This window comes from Sebastes fasciatus, chromosome 7 (assembly GCF_043250625.1).
Source record: "Sebastes fasciatus isolate fSebFas1 chromosome 7, fSebFas1.pri, whole genome shotgun sequence".
Lineage (NCBI taxonomy): Eukaryota > Metazoa > Chordata > Actinopteri > Perciformes > Sebastidae > Sebastes > Sebastes fasciatus.
The window spans coordinates 19,059,833-19,075,030 of record NC_133801.1 but is presented as its reverse complement, the minus strand read 5'-3'; the positions used below and the strand labels follow the sequence as shown (position 1 = coordinate 19,075,030).

General features: G+C 38.1%; 1 protein-coding gene across 1 annotated transcript; it reads right to left on the bottom strand.

Annotated features, from left to right (window-relative positions):
• Window positions 1–1,182: 1,182 nt before the first annotated feature.
• On the bottom strand, window positions 1,183–10,261 carry laynb (layilin b). The gene is made up of 7 exons (XM_074642038.1): window positions 10,033–10,261; window positions 6,599–6,905; window positions 6,217–6,374; window positions 5,060–5,095; window positions 4,298–4,375; window positions 3,979–4,096; window positions 1,183–3,642 (listed from the first exon to the last, which is right to left on the bottom strand). The coding sequence occupies exons 1-7, from the start codon at window positions 10,103–10,105 to the stop codon at window positions 3,327–3,329; spliced, it is 1,086 nt and encodes a 361-aa protein (XP_074498139.1). The 5' UTR covers window positions 10,106–10,261; the 3' UTR covers window positions 1,183–3,326.
• Between the last annotated feature and the right edge of the window lie 4,937 nt (window positions 10,262–15,198).

Genomic DNA, 15,198 nt, shown 5'->3' with positions numbered 1-15,198 from the left:
TTGTTTTTGCTTTGCTCTGCTTTGCCCTCTGCCTGATTGCACGCATATATAGGTAACTTTGAAGTTTTTTTGCCTCCTATAGGTGTTTTAATAAGCTTTTTTTTTTTATGTTTATATACTTTATACTTTATATAGGTGAAAAGGGGTTAAATGCATTCAACATAAGCCTGATGCACTGCACCCCCATAGTAATAATGTGCTCTGCAAGAATGAATGGAAAAAAATAATATGCAAGGATTTAACATTTAAAAGAAAAAATATTATATAAAAAATATCACAGCATTTTTTTTTTTTTACTTTTTTGTGAAAGGGTTAAATTCATTCAACATCAGACAAATCCCATACATTATAATATATAACATTATATTATGTAACATGGCAGGTGAAAAAGGGGTTAAATGCATTCAACGTGCATACATACAACTACACCCCCATTTAACATTTAAAAGAGAAATATTTTATAAAATATCGTTTTTACTTTTTTGTGATATAATCCAGAAAAACTGCCATTAAAAAATCCCATACATTATAATATATATAACATTATATAATGTAACATGGCAGGACCTCATGTGAAACTAAACATTTTATCAGGCACAAAGACACTTTGGTCAGCTACATAACAGCGCCATCTGTTGGCAAACATAGGAAAATGAAGCAAGGGTCATTATATACCTCTATATCTTGTTCTCTGGTTGTTATAATTACACAAAATTGATCTGGTTACACTTTATTTTGACTGGGAGAACCTCCAAACTCCCTACTATAAATCCCCTCTCCCCTTTTGTACAATTATCCTGTGGGAGAGGTGGTTGTCATTTCTTTTGGCTGATTTATTATCCTAATCCATCCCATTATTTCTCATATTGTTTTGTTTATTTTTTTGTTTTCTAAATGTTATAATGTCTATCCCAACCTGCCAGTATATTGATTTCAATGAACTGGCATTTAAAACTACTACTACTACAACTATAAAGAGCTCCTGGTGTCACGGCGTCTTTATTATCTGACCAACACAACACAGAAGTGAAACGCTGTTCTCAGTAAATCAGTATTTATACTTAAGTAACAGGCATTTTGCATTCTCACACATCTAATGTCACACAGACACTCCCCTACACACTTATACGAATACAAACACATTACTCATATTATTATTAAATAAAGAACGCAACCACAACATCTTGTAACCAAACTTTATTTGACACCCACAGATCACGTCATGTTTGCAGCTCACATTCACACCCGGCAGTTGTTCTCGTCAGCTCATGCAGTGACAGTCTATAACACACAGCAGTGGATTAGTAAGCGGGCAGGCAGAGCAGCGCTCCGAAGGCCTCCGCTGTCACGCATACACTTCCTGAATGTAAGAGTTCCAGATGTGCTTTTGGCATTTCCTGTCTAACATTCTCCAAGAACACACTCAGCCTCTCCTTACTGGGATTGCTACATCTTTCCAAGGCCCAGCAGCCCACTCAGAAATAACACAGGCATTTGTGATCAGTAATGTATATCCATGATTATTTTACAGATTTACAAGGTAGGCATATGCTTGATGAATGAATCCATGACAAAACTCCTATAAGTCTCTGTATTGTCAGATCAGTGGTAGGGTTGAGTTTCCCTCACAGTCAGGTGGAGTCGGGGGAAAAGGCCACCACAGCTTTGAGGTTTACTGGGGTCAGCAGAGTTCTGTCATCAGTGTTTCCGCATGTACTGTCCTGTTCCCTGACATCAGAGTACAAACAGGAAGCCTTACACTGGGCTGACGGCACTCTCCGGCTCTAGAGAAAGGGTCAACTCCGCCGCTGTAGAGAGACAACAGGATCTTTTTGTCCTCGTGTCTCATAATATCTGGTGACGTGATTGGAAAACGGCTGAGCAGTTTAATTCGGGATTGTTTACATGATGAGTAACCTTGCGTGAGTCCTCAAAACTTGCACTTATTCCCAGGGGTTAAATGTGAAATCCACCGCGCCGAATATAGCAGCACTGCTGCACCGCTAACCTGACCTGACTCAGTAATGCTTATTTGAGTTCATTGATGTCTCTTTGAAACCAAAGCCTTCGTGCTGCTTTGAAGTTACATAATTTGTCAGAGTATTTGTCCAGATTAATATATTATAAGTATAATAATATATTATAGCAACACCACCATAAGGTTGACATTTGTGGCTTTGCGAGAAGTGTCTCAACAACTATTGGATTGGATACCCTAAGTTTTCATCTATTTAATACTTTGGTTTATAACCAAATATCTGCAAAATTACATGACATTCCCTTCGGCATCAGCTGTACTTTGTGTTTAGTGCTAATTAGCAAACATTAGCATGCGAACACACAAAAACTATGATGGTGGTAAACATTATACCTGTTAAAGAGCAACATGTCATCAACATAGCATGGCTGCAGTCTTGTTTAATAATAACAATTATAAAGATTTGAAATATACAGTATCAGTATTTTTAGATGACTCATCTAGTACTCTTGAATCCAAAGGTGTGCCGTGCACAGATTATCGGTGGGGTTCTGGGAAGTTCGGGGCCTAAATCACAGGTGACAAAACTTTGGGAAACCCTGCTTTAAATGGGAACTATATGCCCATTTTCAAAATTCATACATGTTATTCCTATGGTCTAAGACAGTCCAAAAAATATTTGTAAACATGAACAACTCTCTCCCAAATCCAAAAACTTGAGTGCTAAAACTCAATTTTGTGATGTCATAGGGTATAAAGTGTGGAGCTGCTCCATAGACAATGAATGGGGAGAGATGTTATAGATGACACTGAGAGCACCCAGAGGAATGTTCTGAGTATATGGGGACATTTTCTGTTTCACAACTGATAACACTACAATAGAATAAAGCTCATTTGGGTATAAAAAATAAAACAAACCTTCTGTGGGTCCACGAAATCAGTCTCCCATTCATTGTCTATGGAGCGGCTCCACACTTTATTCCCTATGACATCACAAAATTGAGTTTTAGCACTCTAGTTTTTGGATTTGGGAGAGAGCTGTTCATGTTTACTAATATTATTTGGACTGTCTAAGACCATAGAAATAACATGTATGAATTTTGAAAATGGGCGTTGTTCCAGCATTTATCTGACGTGCTAAGGATGCAACACTGGAGATACACACGAGAGATAAATTATTGGAACATAGGTCAAAGGGTGGTGTAGTAATCCTGCACCACACAAGCAACCAGTAGGGTGTGCAAGAAGAAAGGGATGGAGAACATTATGTTCCTCTGTCTAGCCGGGTCATATTCGACAGCTATGAGGTTGAAGGACACTCGCAGAAACCAGATATGTATCAACAGTATTATCCATAGATCTCATTTTCCACCCAACCAGTCTGCCGGCTCTGAGCTTTGCAGGTCTCGTAGATGTCATTGGTCACAAAGCCGCTCTCCCTGGCCGTACATGTCACATTCTCATATTCGTCACACTGGGAGCCCTGGGAAGGAGCACAGGGATGCTTTGTCATGACGCTTCCCGGCATGCTGCCGTCCAGAGTGGGATGAGTCAGTTTAGTGATGTCACTAAAGGCGTAAGGTCCTTGTATGGCATAAGGTGAAGCTGTTGTTGACATCCACGGTTTTGATCTGCCGGGGCAGCTTTCTGTTTCTGTCTTCCTCCTGAATATGGAAGAAATGACATTAAAGAGCGCAGTGGGATCATCACGACAAGCTGCTCATCAGTGAGACAACATAAAGTGAGAAAACATATTTTCCCTATGTGTCGAACCACAAACAAAGATACAAGAAGTATATATCAGGTATATTGTGTACACACTGGCCAAAACTGAGTAAATACTTGGAGAAGAGCTGCATTGATGTGCATTAAAATGCTTCTTAATAAGTCATTTTATTACTCTGCATACAGAAACGCAATGTTATATATATTTGAAAAACAACAGATAAGTACATGGTATTGTCATTTTAGTACAACAGCTTATACTTTTCTGCTTTTACCTCTTAGCATGGTGTTTGTAACAGAAGAACCCAGCAGCTGCAAACAGCAGCAGCAGGAGAGCAGGAATAGTTGCATAAAGGATGTAGGAAACGTACAGGGTGTCGTCTGAGAGAGATACTGCAAAGGAAAGAATATGACTTGGCATAACTTCTTTTAAGATGACTTTACAACATAGACCTTAATCCTTGAATAGTTTGGGCACGTCACCATTCTGTTACTACTCAAAGCAGTATTTTTTAGTAGTTTCCCTGAAAACATAAAGTGCTTTTTATTCTAAGTATCAAGAATAAAGTATATGTTTTATTTTTATTTTCTTACCTGATGACTCAGGTAGTCTCATTTTTATCCTCTCATCACTTTCTGTAGTTGTTAACACGTTTGGCCTCACAGATGGAACTGGAGCAATCAGAAAACAAGTTAACATCATCAGTTGAATATTACAAGAACAAATATGACACATGACGTTGTTTATCAAACCGTCGCAGATTTCTACAACTGAAAAGAAACAATAAGCAAAACATGTGAGAGTATGAATTCAAATATTAAATGCATCATGTATAACAAATACCATGTATTTTCCCTAACTGTTTGAATTTCCCTGTTTAAATGTCCTTATCGGTAGATGATGTGATCACATGCATCTATATGCACATTTATAGCTTAAGATGCATGTTGGAAGTTTTTCAGAATGTAAGTGAATACATGTGTTGTATAAGGTTTGAATGTGTTTTGAATTTTTTTTCCTGAATAACACCTATCCTTAATAAAAACAGAAAGATATTTGCTACAAAGCTGAATACATCATACATGTACTGTACTGTACTGTACTGTACTGTACTGTACTGTACTACATGTGACCTGCAGATTATATAACATAAACAACCCAAACCTTATACATTTTGACCACTAGAGGTCTTTATTTACATAAAAGGGAAGATGACATTTAAAGTAGTGATGACCTTTCTTGATCTAAGTATAAACACATGCGCAGTCAATTGTTATCTTTATACCCCACAGAAACATCATGCATACAAGGACAGTATGTACAGCACGTGTGGGGTAGTTAAGTACATGTTGTACCTGCATGTGCTGTGTTCCGTTCCTCTGGTACTTTTTCTGCAAAAGACAGAGAAAAGTAAGTTGATGATGTAATCAATGCTACTTCACTCAGCTCATTAAAAAAGATGAAGTACATAAAGGCACGCATTCAAGAACTGTATCCCATCCGAAATAGAAAGAAAAGAAAAGATAAACAGCAGGAAGAATCGTTAGAAAATGGAAGTCAAAATTAATTAACAAAGTAAAATGAGCCCAGAAAAATCTCCAGAGGAGTAAACTGTTTTAAGTATAAAAAAAAAAAAAGCTTTAGGTTGTTACATAAATATAACCACAAAGTGTGCACACAGATTTATCGAAGGGATGGTTCACAGTTTGAAAGTCCCTTGAAGGACTTAGAACTGATTAATAATTTAAAGGTGCTAAATGCGAGATTAGGGGCATATCTATTGCCTCCGCACGGCTCTCAACATGGCGACATCTGAGCCAGTGGCTTGTAGCTACCGGTGCTAAGAGTGCTAACAGTGAAAACAAAGGTAACACTGCTTATAAAGCTAAGTGTTAACCTAGGGGGGGAACCAGAGGGTGGATGCTACGCTTTAGTAAACGGCGCCCTCGGTTGGTACGGTGTTATCAGTTGTAACCGCCATATGAGAGCAGCGTAGAGCGGCGGCTGTGAGCTAGCCAGTGGGGCACGCTCACATGCACGAACATGCACTAAAAGCATGTGCGGATGGCCAATTATTTCAACAAAGCACGGAGATGCGCAGATTACAACACACAAAGAGGGAGTGTGACTTCATTCTCAGCTCAGGTAGACATTACTCCTCTATATCTTTATATAGCAAATGGCTGTTTGCTGCTATATTAATAGTCTGGATATGAATGAGCACCTTTAAGATATTGGGTATACCTTTAACACAGGCAAATACTGTATATATTTTGGGGTTTCCAGAGAGCATGAGCAGTAATCCAGGAAACCAACATTAATATTGCACATTAGTTGTTAAGAGCTAGTGGTTGACAGCGGTGGCCCCGTTTCAGTAATGTTTTTTTGGAAGATAAAATTCTGATTTTGTGGATTCAAGAACCAAATAAAACCAAAGAGTGTCAAATGTCAATAATTCCCAGTAGTGCGCAGCAAGGTAGACCAGCACAGTGTCTGTGATCTACTGGCTCACCTTCTGGGTATTTGCAGACAAAGTTGTTCTTGGAGTTGCAGTTGTCATCGTTCCACTGGAACAGGAAATGACCTTCCTCGTCGGGCGGTGCGTTGGGCTGGTGATACAGAACCGCACACATTTCAACGCCACACGATGGCTCGTCCCAGTGCCAATTCCTACAGCAAATAAGATGCACGAGTTTATCGCATTTATATTGGACAATTTACATTATAGCATGCAGTTTTACTTCATATTTCTTATTCCCAAATTCTTGCAAAGGATTGTATATCCATCACTCCCACACAAGCATCATTTGATCCCTTGAGATCCTGCATACTTTTTTCACTGACGCAGCCGAAACATTCATACATAGAGTGAAATGATAAAAAAGGAGAAAGACCTGTACTTGGCCTTGCTTCCATCCAGCCAAAAGTACTGCGAAGGGCAACCTGGGTTTGTTGTCCCTGCCCTGTGGCGCTGAGGGCTGCGGCGAAGCCCGATCCAGAAGTCTCCATCTCCAGCCTGCAGCTGCTGTATGAACCTCTCCATCAGTCGCTGCTCGCTCTCTGTCTCAATGCTGAGCAAGTCACCTCCATCCGACCTACAGGCCTGCCTGGCATCCTCAAAGGTCAGCCTCCGCCTGCTGTCCTGGATGTAGGACACCTTGTAGCATGGGCGCTCTGTCCCGCGCCGACAGATCCTTTGGCCTGGACGATGCGGTCAGCATCAGGGAGAAAACAAGATGATACATTTTTTTGTTTTCTGTGGCAAGAAGATTATAAACAACCTACAGAATCACGGACAAATTAGGAACCAGAATTTGTTTTTGCAAAAGTCTTCCCACATTTTCCTGCAACGTGGGTAGGGTAAACCATATGAAATTACAGAGTAAAACCTATATTTTTAAGGACTTAAAAAAAGATGTTTGTTTTTTCTAGATTTGTGCCACTTGTGCATTTCAAAATAGTTTGGATGCTGTGGTGCACTGTGACCGATTTGAAATATGTGAGTCTGAGCACGTCTGAGATGCAGTGACTTGCTGCGGTGGCATAATGAGGAGCTTTATTATTGATTGAAGTATGTTAATTATGGTTTTACACAATGAATCTTGATTGTCTAAAGGCGCTGATGGCACATCACTTAAAGGTAATTTATTATGATTATTATTATGATTATTATTATTATTATTATTATTATTATTATTATTATCAATACGCCAACTAATAAACAGAGAGACAATAGATCAAATCAGTAGTTCCCAACCTTTTTACTGCTTGTGACCCATTTGCTCCGGCTGGTGGGTGGTGCTTGTTATTTCCTCAACTGTTCTCAACATGGCTGCCAAGTTACAAACTTTCTCATTTTACAGCTAAACAGTACACTACAAGATGTTTCTGCAAACATTTGAGGTGAGAAATAAGCATTACAGTAACAGAATATCAATTCATATTTGATCAGCGCTGCCTAGTTTGCCCATTTGATCGGAGTTCGTGAGTGATTGACAGCTGCTCAGAGACGGCAGGCTCCAGCTCGGCTCCGATTGGTTGTTTTCCTTGTCTGTGAAATCTTGCAGATGCCATTAGGAGCACCGGAGGACACAGAGGCCCATGATTTTTTTCAGATTCGCTGTCTCATGCACTACTGTCAGGATATAGAGACCGTTTTATAAAAATAGACTTTTTAAAATCATATTTGCTCCAATTCTACCCACTGCAGCTTTAATACAACGTCATGTCTATACATGTGACACACATTACAGGTTGTAGGAGTTGAAAACATGTACAAGCGATACAATACTGACAAAAATCGCAGACATCTTATCTCCTTGAAATGCTTCTATCACATTTATTTTTAAATTTATACATAATAGAAACATAGTGCTATAGATGGATGTGCATCTGTTGCATAATGGGGTAGGTCTAGTTAGTACACATATACAATGTATATGTGTACTAACTAAACCTATGCAGTGGTGGAAGTACTCAGATCTTGTACTTCAGTAAAAGTAGCAATACTAGCATGTAGAAATACAAGTAAGGGTCCTTCATTCAAAATCCTTCTTAAGTAAAAGTGCAAAAATATTAGCATATGAATATACTTAAAGTACCAAACATAAAAGTACACATTATTCAGAATAATGTATATTATTGAATTATACTTATTGATGCATTAATGTGTTCATCACTTTAATGTTGCAGCTGGTTAAGGTGGATCTCATTTTAATGACTTTATAAACTGCTGGGTAGTTTAATCTATAATAATACATCAGAATGTATTAGTTGATTTATAATTTGTAATAATAATCTGAATCTGTAAAGTAACTAAAGTTATTAAATCAATGTAGTGGAGTAAAAAGTACAATATTTCCCTCTGAGATGTCGTGGAGTAGAAGTAGAAAGTATCAGAACATGGAAATACTCAAGTAAAGTACCTCAAAATTGTACTTAAGTACAGTACTTGATTAAATGTACTTAGTTACTTTTCACCACTGAGTACATGTTATACTGTTGTGTTTTTCTAAGCATTCTTTACTGCTCCTGTTGGAATAAAATAATTGTTGATTTTTTAACTGCAAAGTAGTAATGTGTTTTTGATACCTTCACTTTTTTTCATTAAATCATACTGGGATGTTTGCTGAAATTGATTGGATGTGACACAGCCCTACCTAGAAACATTTCCACCAGCGACACTGATATAAATGCTGTTGTTATCATCACAGCCTGCCTACACTGTTAAGAACTGGCAGCAGGGTTGTCTTTATGTTACTGTAAAATTAACATTATTATACTGTCGCTGAAATTTACAGCCTTGTACTGTTAATGAAAAATACAGTTTGAACTGTTTTTTTTTATTATTTTCACAGTATTTTACAGTTAATTTACTGTTTAACGATACATTATATAGCTGTTTTTCACCTTTCTTTTACATTATCTTACTGATAATGCACTATTTAGGTTGTATTTTTTACATACATTTTAATAAACATAATTTTTTGCCTAGATGAATAGACTTAGCAGGTTACAGACATAGGAATAGTCACACTAAATACAATTAAAGGCACTTGTTAGGAAAAAGGCTATAATAGACTTGTTGACACTTTCCCTTTAATGTCTGTCTATAGCTGCTACAAGCACAGAATGTAAACCATAACAACATGTGAGGGAAGAACAGAGCTAATTCACTGATTTTACAATCATGTACAATGTACAAGCCTCACATGTGCAGATCAGGTCCCAGAATTAAAGAAATACTGCATGAAACCGTTACTGATGATACTTTAGACAGTTGATCAGCAGTAAAGTGATGTTTTTTAAGAATGCATTATAGTTCAGTTGAAAAACGGCCTATGAGCGTAATTTAAAAGCACTGTTTTTAGCAATAACAGGTTAATACTGTTGAAATCATGCTGTAAATTAACAGCAATCGTTTACAGTGTAGAGTTATGGAAAACTATGCGACCTGCTGACTTCAGATCGGTGATCTGAATCGCATACACCCAGTTGATGTTCATTTTCCACCACATCACGTGCTGCTGTGTGACTGCAGTCTGTTTATCATTACAGTGCAGCCTTCATGCTGTATGTAGGTTATATACGCTTCAGGCTTATTTACACTGGTTGTGGGATCAACCTCGTTACATTAATCCACAAAAACAAATGCACAGCCTCGTTCAGTTGCATGCAAACTTATTTTTTTTAAACTTTTTTGTCGGTACAAACAAACAAACAAGTCGAAGTATTACTTTTAAAATAAAATACACAGCAATAAGCCTATTGCATTGTCGCAGTGGAGTTTAAAAAGGGAGTTTTCGCTCCTCCGAAGTCACTTTCTTACCATTTATTTTAGACGTGGATCCAGGGTGGAACAACACGGCGATCACGGTGCCAAACAGCTTCATAAAATCCATTTCTACATATTTCACCCCGAGTGTGTTGCACGATTAGTCCTAAATTAAAGTAGTAGTTCAACTTCAGATTCTCCAACCCTGATGATAAACAGACTATAATGACAGAGAGGCAGCAGAGAGGTCTGTCCAGTCAGACTAGTGGAGGCGTGCATATGGCGTATGGCTGAGGGGGGAAAAAACATCAGGAGGGAGATAGTCCAAGATTTTTTTGCTTTGGAAAAAAGAAAAAAAGTAGGCTATTGTTGCTTTTCAGTGAATTCCTTCCCCTCTAGATGTAAACTCAAAGCACTAAGGTTGAGAATTTGTGCATTTTGTTAAGCCTGTGTCTTTTATAAATTAGCAAAAATCCCATTCCACATATAGTAATGTCATTATCATGGGGATGAATAGAGGTCTTTGTGCAAACTATGCATCATGCTCCCTGTATTAACATAAAGAATGAGCATCTCTCAGTCTTTTTCCACCACACACACACACACACACACACACACAGATTGAGTGCTGTCTGGGGAAACATACAGCTCAGAGGAGAAAATGAAGCGAGAAAGCAGAAAGAGAAACAAGGTTGACTTCAAATTGTAAATGGTGCGTGTTAAAAGTACAACTCAGTCTTTCCTTTTCTTTGTCTGATATAAACACACTGATCTCATATTATGATGTGATTCAGTTTGTCGACCACATTTCTGATGTGGCCGGTGATTATAGAAAAACATCTCCCATGAAAGCAAGTGTAAGTGTTTAAAAGGAAAGTGACTCACTGTGAAAACACCATGAGAGACAGAGTAAGGACAAAAAGTGAGATAGGGAGAGAGAGATTGGAACAGGAAAGCATGCAGAGGAGGAAGAGGAAAGGATTTTTTTTGGAGAGCCAAACTTCCTGTTCATTGCTATGGTTTTGGTTTCCAGGCATTGCAGTTTCATTTCCAGAAAATGAGCAATTGTGAGAGTCTGGAGCAGTCGTAGGGATTACGCAACAAAAATAAATAATTTTACACGGTTTAATCCCCCAAAAGGCTGAGAGACTGACAGGTTCAATGTTGGCTTGCTCCAGTTCTGGTTGAATGAAAGTTGTTGTTGTCATCAGCACTCCGTGTACTTGTTGTTTCATGTAAATGTAGTTGTTTGTAGTTTTAATCTGTGTTATTCATGCAGTGAGTTTATTGGATTTAATTTCAGCACTGTGCTGTTCAAATAGCAGCAAATGGGGTATGATTCTCTTCAATATTAGATGTTAGGCCATATTTACTGGGATTTAAATGGAGTACGTAATGGTTTTGATGCAAACTATGAAGGCACAGGGCCAGATTTGGCCCACGTGCCACTATTTGCCCACCACTGTGTTATAAAGGGACAGAAGCAAAGTTATGGATAGTGATCTCCTTTATCCTACTATGTGTCGTGTGTCATGGGAGTTGTCTCTTCCAGGATGACAACCCTTTCACATGGTGCACAAAGGGTCACTGAATGGTTTCATAAGTATGAAAATGATGTGAATCATACGCTATGTGGCCTTTTCATTTGTCACCCATCTACTTATTAGCTCTGTTGCAGTTTTAGGGGCATTTAATAGCAGAAATGGAATATAATATTCATAATTATGTTTTCATTAGTGTATAATCACCTGAAACTAAGAATCGTTGTGTTTTCGTTAGCTTAGAATGAGCCCTTCATATCCACATAGGGAGTGTGGTCCTCTTCCCAAACTATACACCTGTTTCACTAAATCTCACTTTTCCCCACCGAAATGAAGCGCTTGTATCAGTACAGTATTTAGACTCTACCATTAAAACTAAAAAATGACTACTTTATCTTTACAAAAGATACACGCCACAACTTAAACACACTTGAACACAACACTGGGAAAATATATATGGCAGGGAAATAGTAAAAAACAACAACAACAACAAAAACAGAGGGCAAAAAACAGGGACGATCTGCTATGCTGTCCTCTTTGTTTATTACAGGCCTTTATCTGCAGCCCATGTCATTGTATCTTTACATGATGATGGAGTGAATATTTGACGGATGTTGGAGACACACTAGACTGGCAACACAGAAGTCGGCTTTAACCTCACCACAGCCTGCAGTTTATCCTCCTCTTGTGTGATTTTTAACAACACCCATCAACAGATGACCTTGGAAGCAGAGTAATAACCATCAGCAGCTCCTCTCCGTGGAGAGCTGAGAGAGGACAGACAATCACAGGCTGTCTGTTGTTTACTACCTGGCTTCAGGCCATCTCTCCATCGGTTTCTCTCTGCCTCCGGATGCTTGTCATGCGTGACCTGGAATGATTTTTCCTTGTTTTGGTCTTTCGAATTCTCTGAAGTTTGTTTGATGGGGTGCCCTGGTAGCTCGACGGGTAAGGGGAGTACCATAAAGGCTGAGTAGTTACTGCAGCGGCCTGGGTTGGAGTACGGCCCACGGCCCTTTGTTGCATGTCATCCCCTCTCTCTCCTCCGTCTTTCCTGTCTGTCTCACTATTAAATAAAGCAGAAATGCCCCAAAAAGTTTAATTATTGGTCAATGCATGCAAATGTTAGTCACGTGATGAAGAACTGTGTGCCACAGTTTAGCCTCAAAGATTATTTGTGCCAAACAGGAATGTACCACAGGACTTTAATGTTGGACTGTATGTAGCCTATAGGTGTTGTTACATTTTGCATGCAGCATGAGCATTTTAAAAAATTGTATATTGATTGATTTTTATATTTGAGTATACAAGACACTTTCTTTCTTTCTTTCTTTTTTCTTTTATACACTAGACAGCAACGACCAGAATGGCCAATCTTCAAAAAAAAAAAAAATGTTTGAACAAACTTATTATACTTATGTGGGACGTTTAGATAAACATTTCACCTTCGGGAATACCGTCAGATTAACCTGCTAGGGGGCCACCATTAACGCTTGTTTCTCCCACCCTCTGTGCAATGTGTGCAGTTTTTCTATGCCAGACTACTAGCTGGACCTAGATAAGCTGCATGGTAATTTAATTTAGAAAAGTTCAAAATGTTAGCACAAAACTGGAAAAATAAAGCTTCTAAAAACGAGATTTTGCCACAGAGACCCTCCTCCAAAACCTCAATATCAGGATCCACCTTAAAGCCATTATCACATAAGTTGATACTATATTGTAAGATGGTATATTGCCACTTTCGGCCCAACTGGTTTGGTTGCCCACTTTGCCCAGTTGCCTTGGTGGTGCAGAACACAACTTTGTTTTTACTGTAGATGACTTTATCTTGGTGTCTTTGTTAATTCCTGATTATTTTTATTTCTTGTGTTTACTGGAATGGATGAATGGCGTTTTTCCGAGAACCAACTAAACAATGGCTGTCACTGTGCTGTCTGTTCACTGAGGAGGAAGTTGTGTCTCTTGGCTTGTTGCTCTCCTCACCACTGGTGAATCACGAGTCCATCAGATGCACACTGTCTAATTTTGTCCAGCAGATGACACCAAACTACTGTTGAAATAAAATCAGAGCAGCAACTCCCATTCACTTTAGAAATGAATCTGTTATTGTCCAATGACACCTGTGGTGACAAGTAATAAAAGAACATTTACTCAAGTATTTACTTACATACAGTTAATGTTACTTTACTTGCTACTTCTATGCTATACTTATTTCTACTCCATGATATTTTAGAGGGAATTATTGTTCTTTTACTGCTCTATGTTTAACTGACAGCTGGAGTTACTACTGATTACTTTTAAGATTTCACATTAAAAAACACACTCAACTTATGAATATAATAATACAATATTTGTTCCACCAAAGTGATATTTCCCCACTAAACTTCTCAGGTGGTTTCATTTATATTACTGTTCAAATGATACAGTATTTCCAGAAAATAATTGATTGAATTTGAGTAGCAGAACTTATTTTTTCTTCCTTCCTCTCCAATTAATCATCTCATGACCCCTCCGATTTGTCTTGTGACTCTTTAGAGGGACCCGACCCCTAGGTTGGGAACCACTGGACTGAAATACCTAACTTTATATAGCTGCAATAGCTACAACAGTAAATGTTTTTTATACATTCATGCATCAGTATTAACAATCTAATTTTGTCGTTTATAATAATGTATTAGTCACGTTGTTCTACATTACAAGTTTTTAATAATTTTAGTTATTTAGTTCTTTTAATAGTTCAATACTTTTACTTATGGGCTAAGTACAATTTTGAATGCATAACTTTTACTTTTACCTGTAGTGAAGTATTTATACAGTGCTGTTTTGGTGCTTTTACTTAAACATCTGGATGCTTCTTCCACCACTGAATGAACAGATTATTAAGAATATGACTGCATTATGTCATAAGTGGAAATGTATCTAAGCAAATTATCTCTACACAAGTAAACAATGTACACCCTTTTCTTGTAGGCAGAATAGACAACAACTCCTTTGTAGTTTTGGAGTGTTGGAACCGTTTTTAAACACATTTACTCAGTTGTCAATGTGACTATGATGCTATATTCACATACTAAGGGGTCATTAGCTACTCTAATGATCATCTTCATTGTACATGCCAGAGAACAGTACCGTGTCTCCTCCATCTTCCCAGTGTATCCTCTTTCTTCCAGAACTAAGTTTGTGTCCTGCCCTGGGCCTTATTTTCATTGTTTTCTAATGTGAAATATATCAGTAACCATTATAGCTTTTGGTGAAAAGAACTAGATGTGAATCATTATCGCAGTCTGGTGCATCTAACTTTAGCCTCCCTACAGATAATAGTCACTGTATGGTTCATATATATTACAAATTTGTTGTTTAAAAAAAGAGATTTATTTAGCTTATCTGAAGTAGGGACATTTTCTCAGCCCATAAAGGAACAAATAATTCTCCCGTTTATCAATAAAAATCCCTAAAATTGGAGATACATAGTATTCATTGGGGAGCGATGACATACAGTAAGCTGTAAACTATAATGTGCTATTAGCAGTTTGCATGATTATTTAATTTATGGGTTAGATATGGTTTATCCAGACCCATTGCAGACATCTCCATCCATTTTTAACCTCTCTGACTCTGCAGTCAGAGGGATTACAGGGGAATGAAATGGAGAGTGGGATTAGAGTGAAGAAGAATGGCC

Coding starts and splice junctions, on each gene's coding strand:
- laynb (XM_074642038.1), bottom strand. CDS start 10,105: ATGGATTTTATGAAGCTGTTTGGCACCGTGATCGCCGTGTTGTTCCAC. Junction 6,906..10,032: donor ATCCACGTCTAAAATAAATG/GTAAGAAAGTGA, acceptor CGCATCGTCCAG/GCCAAAGGATCTGTCGGCGC. Junction 5,096..6,216: donor TGTCTGCAAATACCCAGAAG/GTGAGCCAGTAG, acceptor TGTCTTTTGCAG/AAAAAGTACCAGAGGAACGG.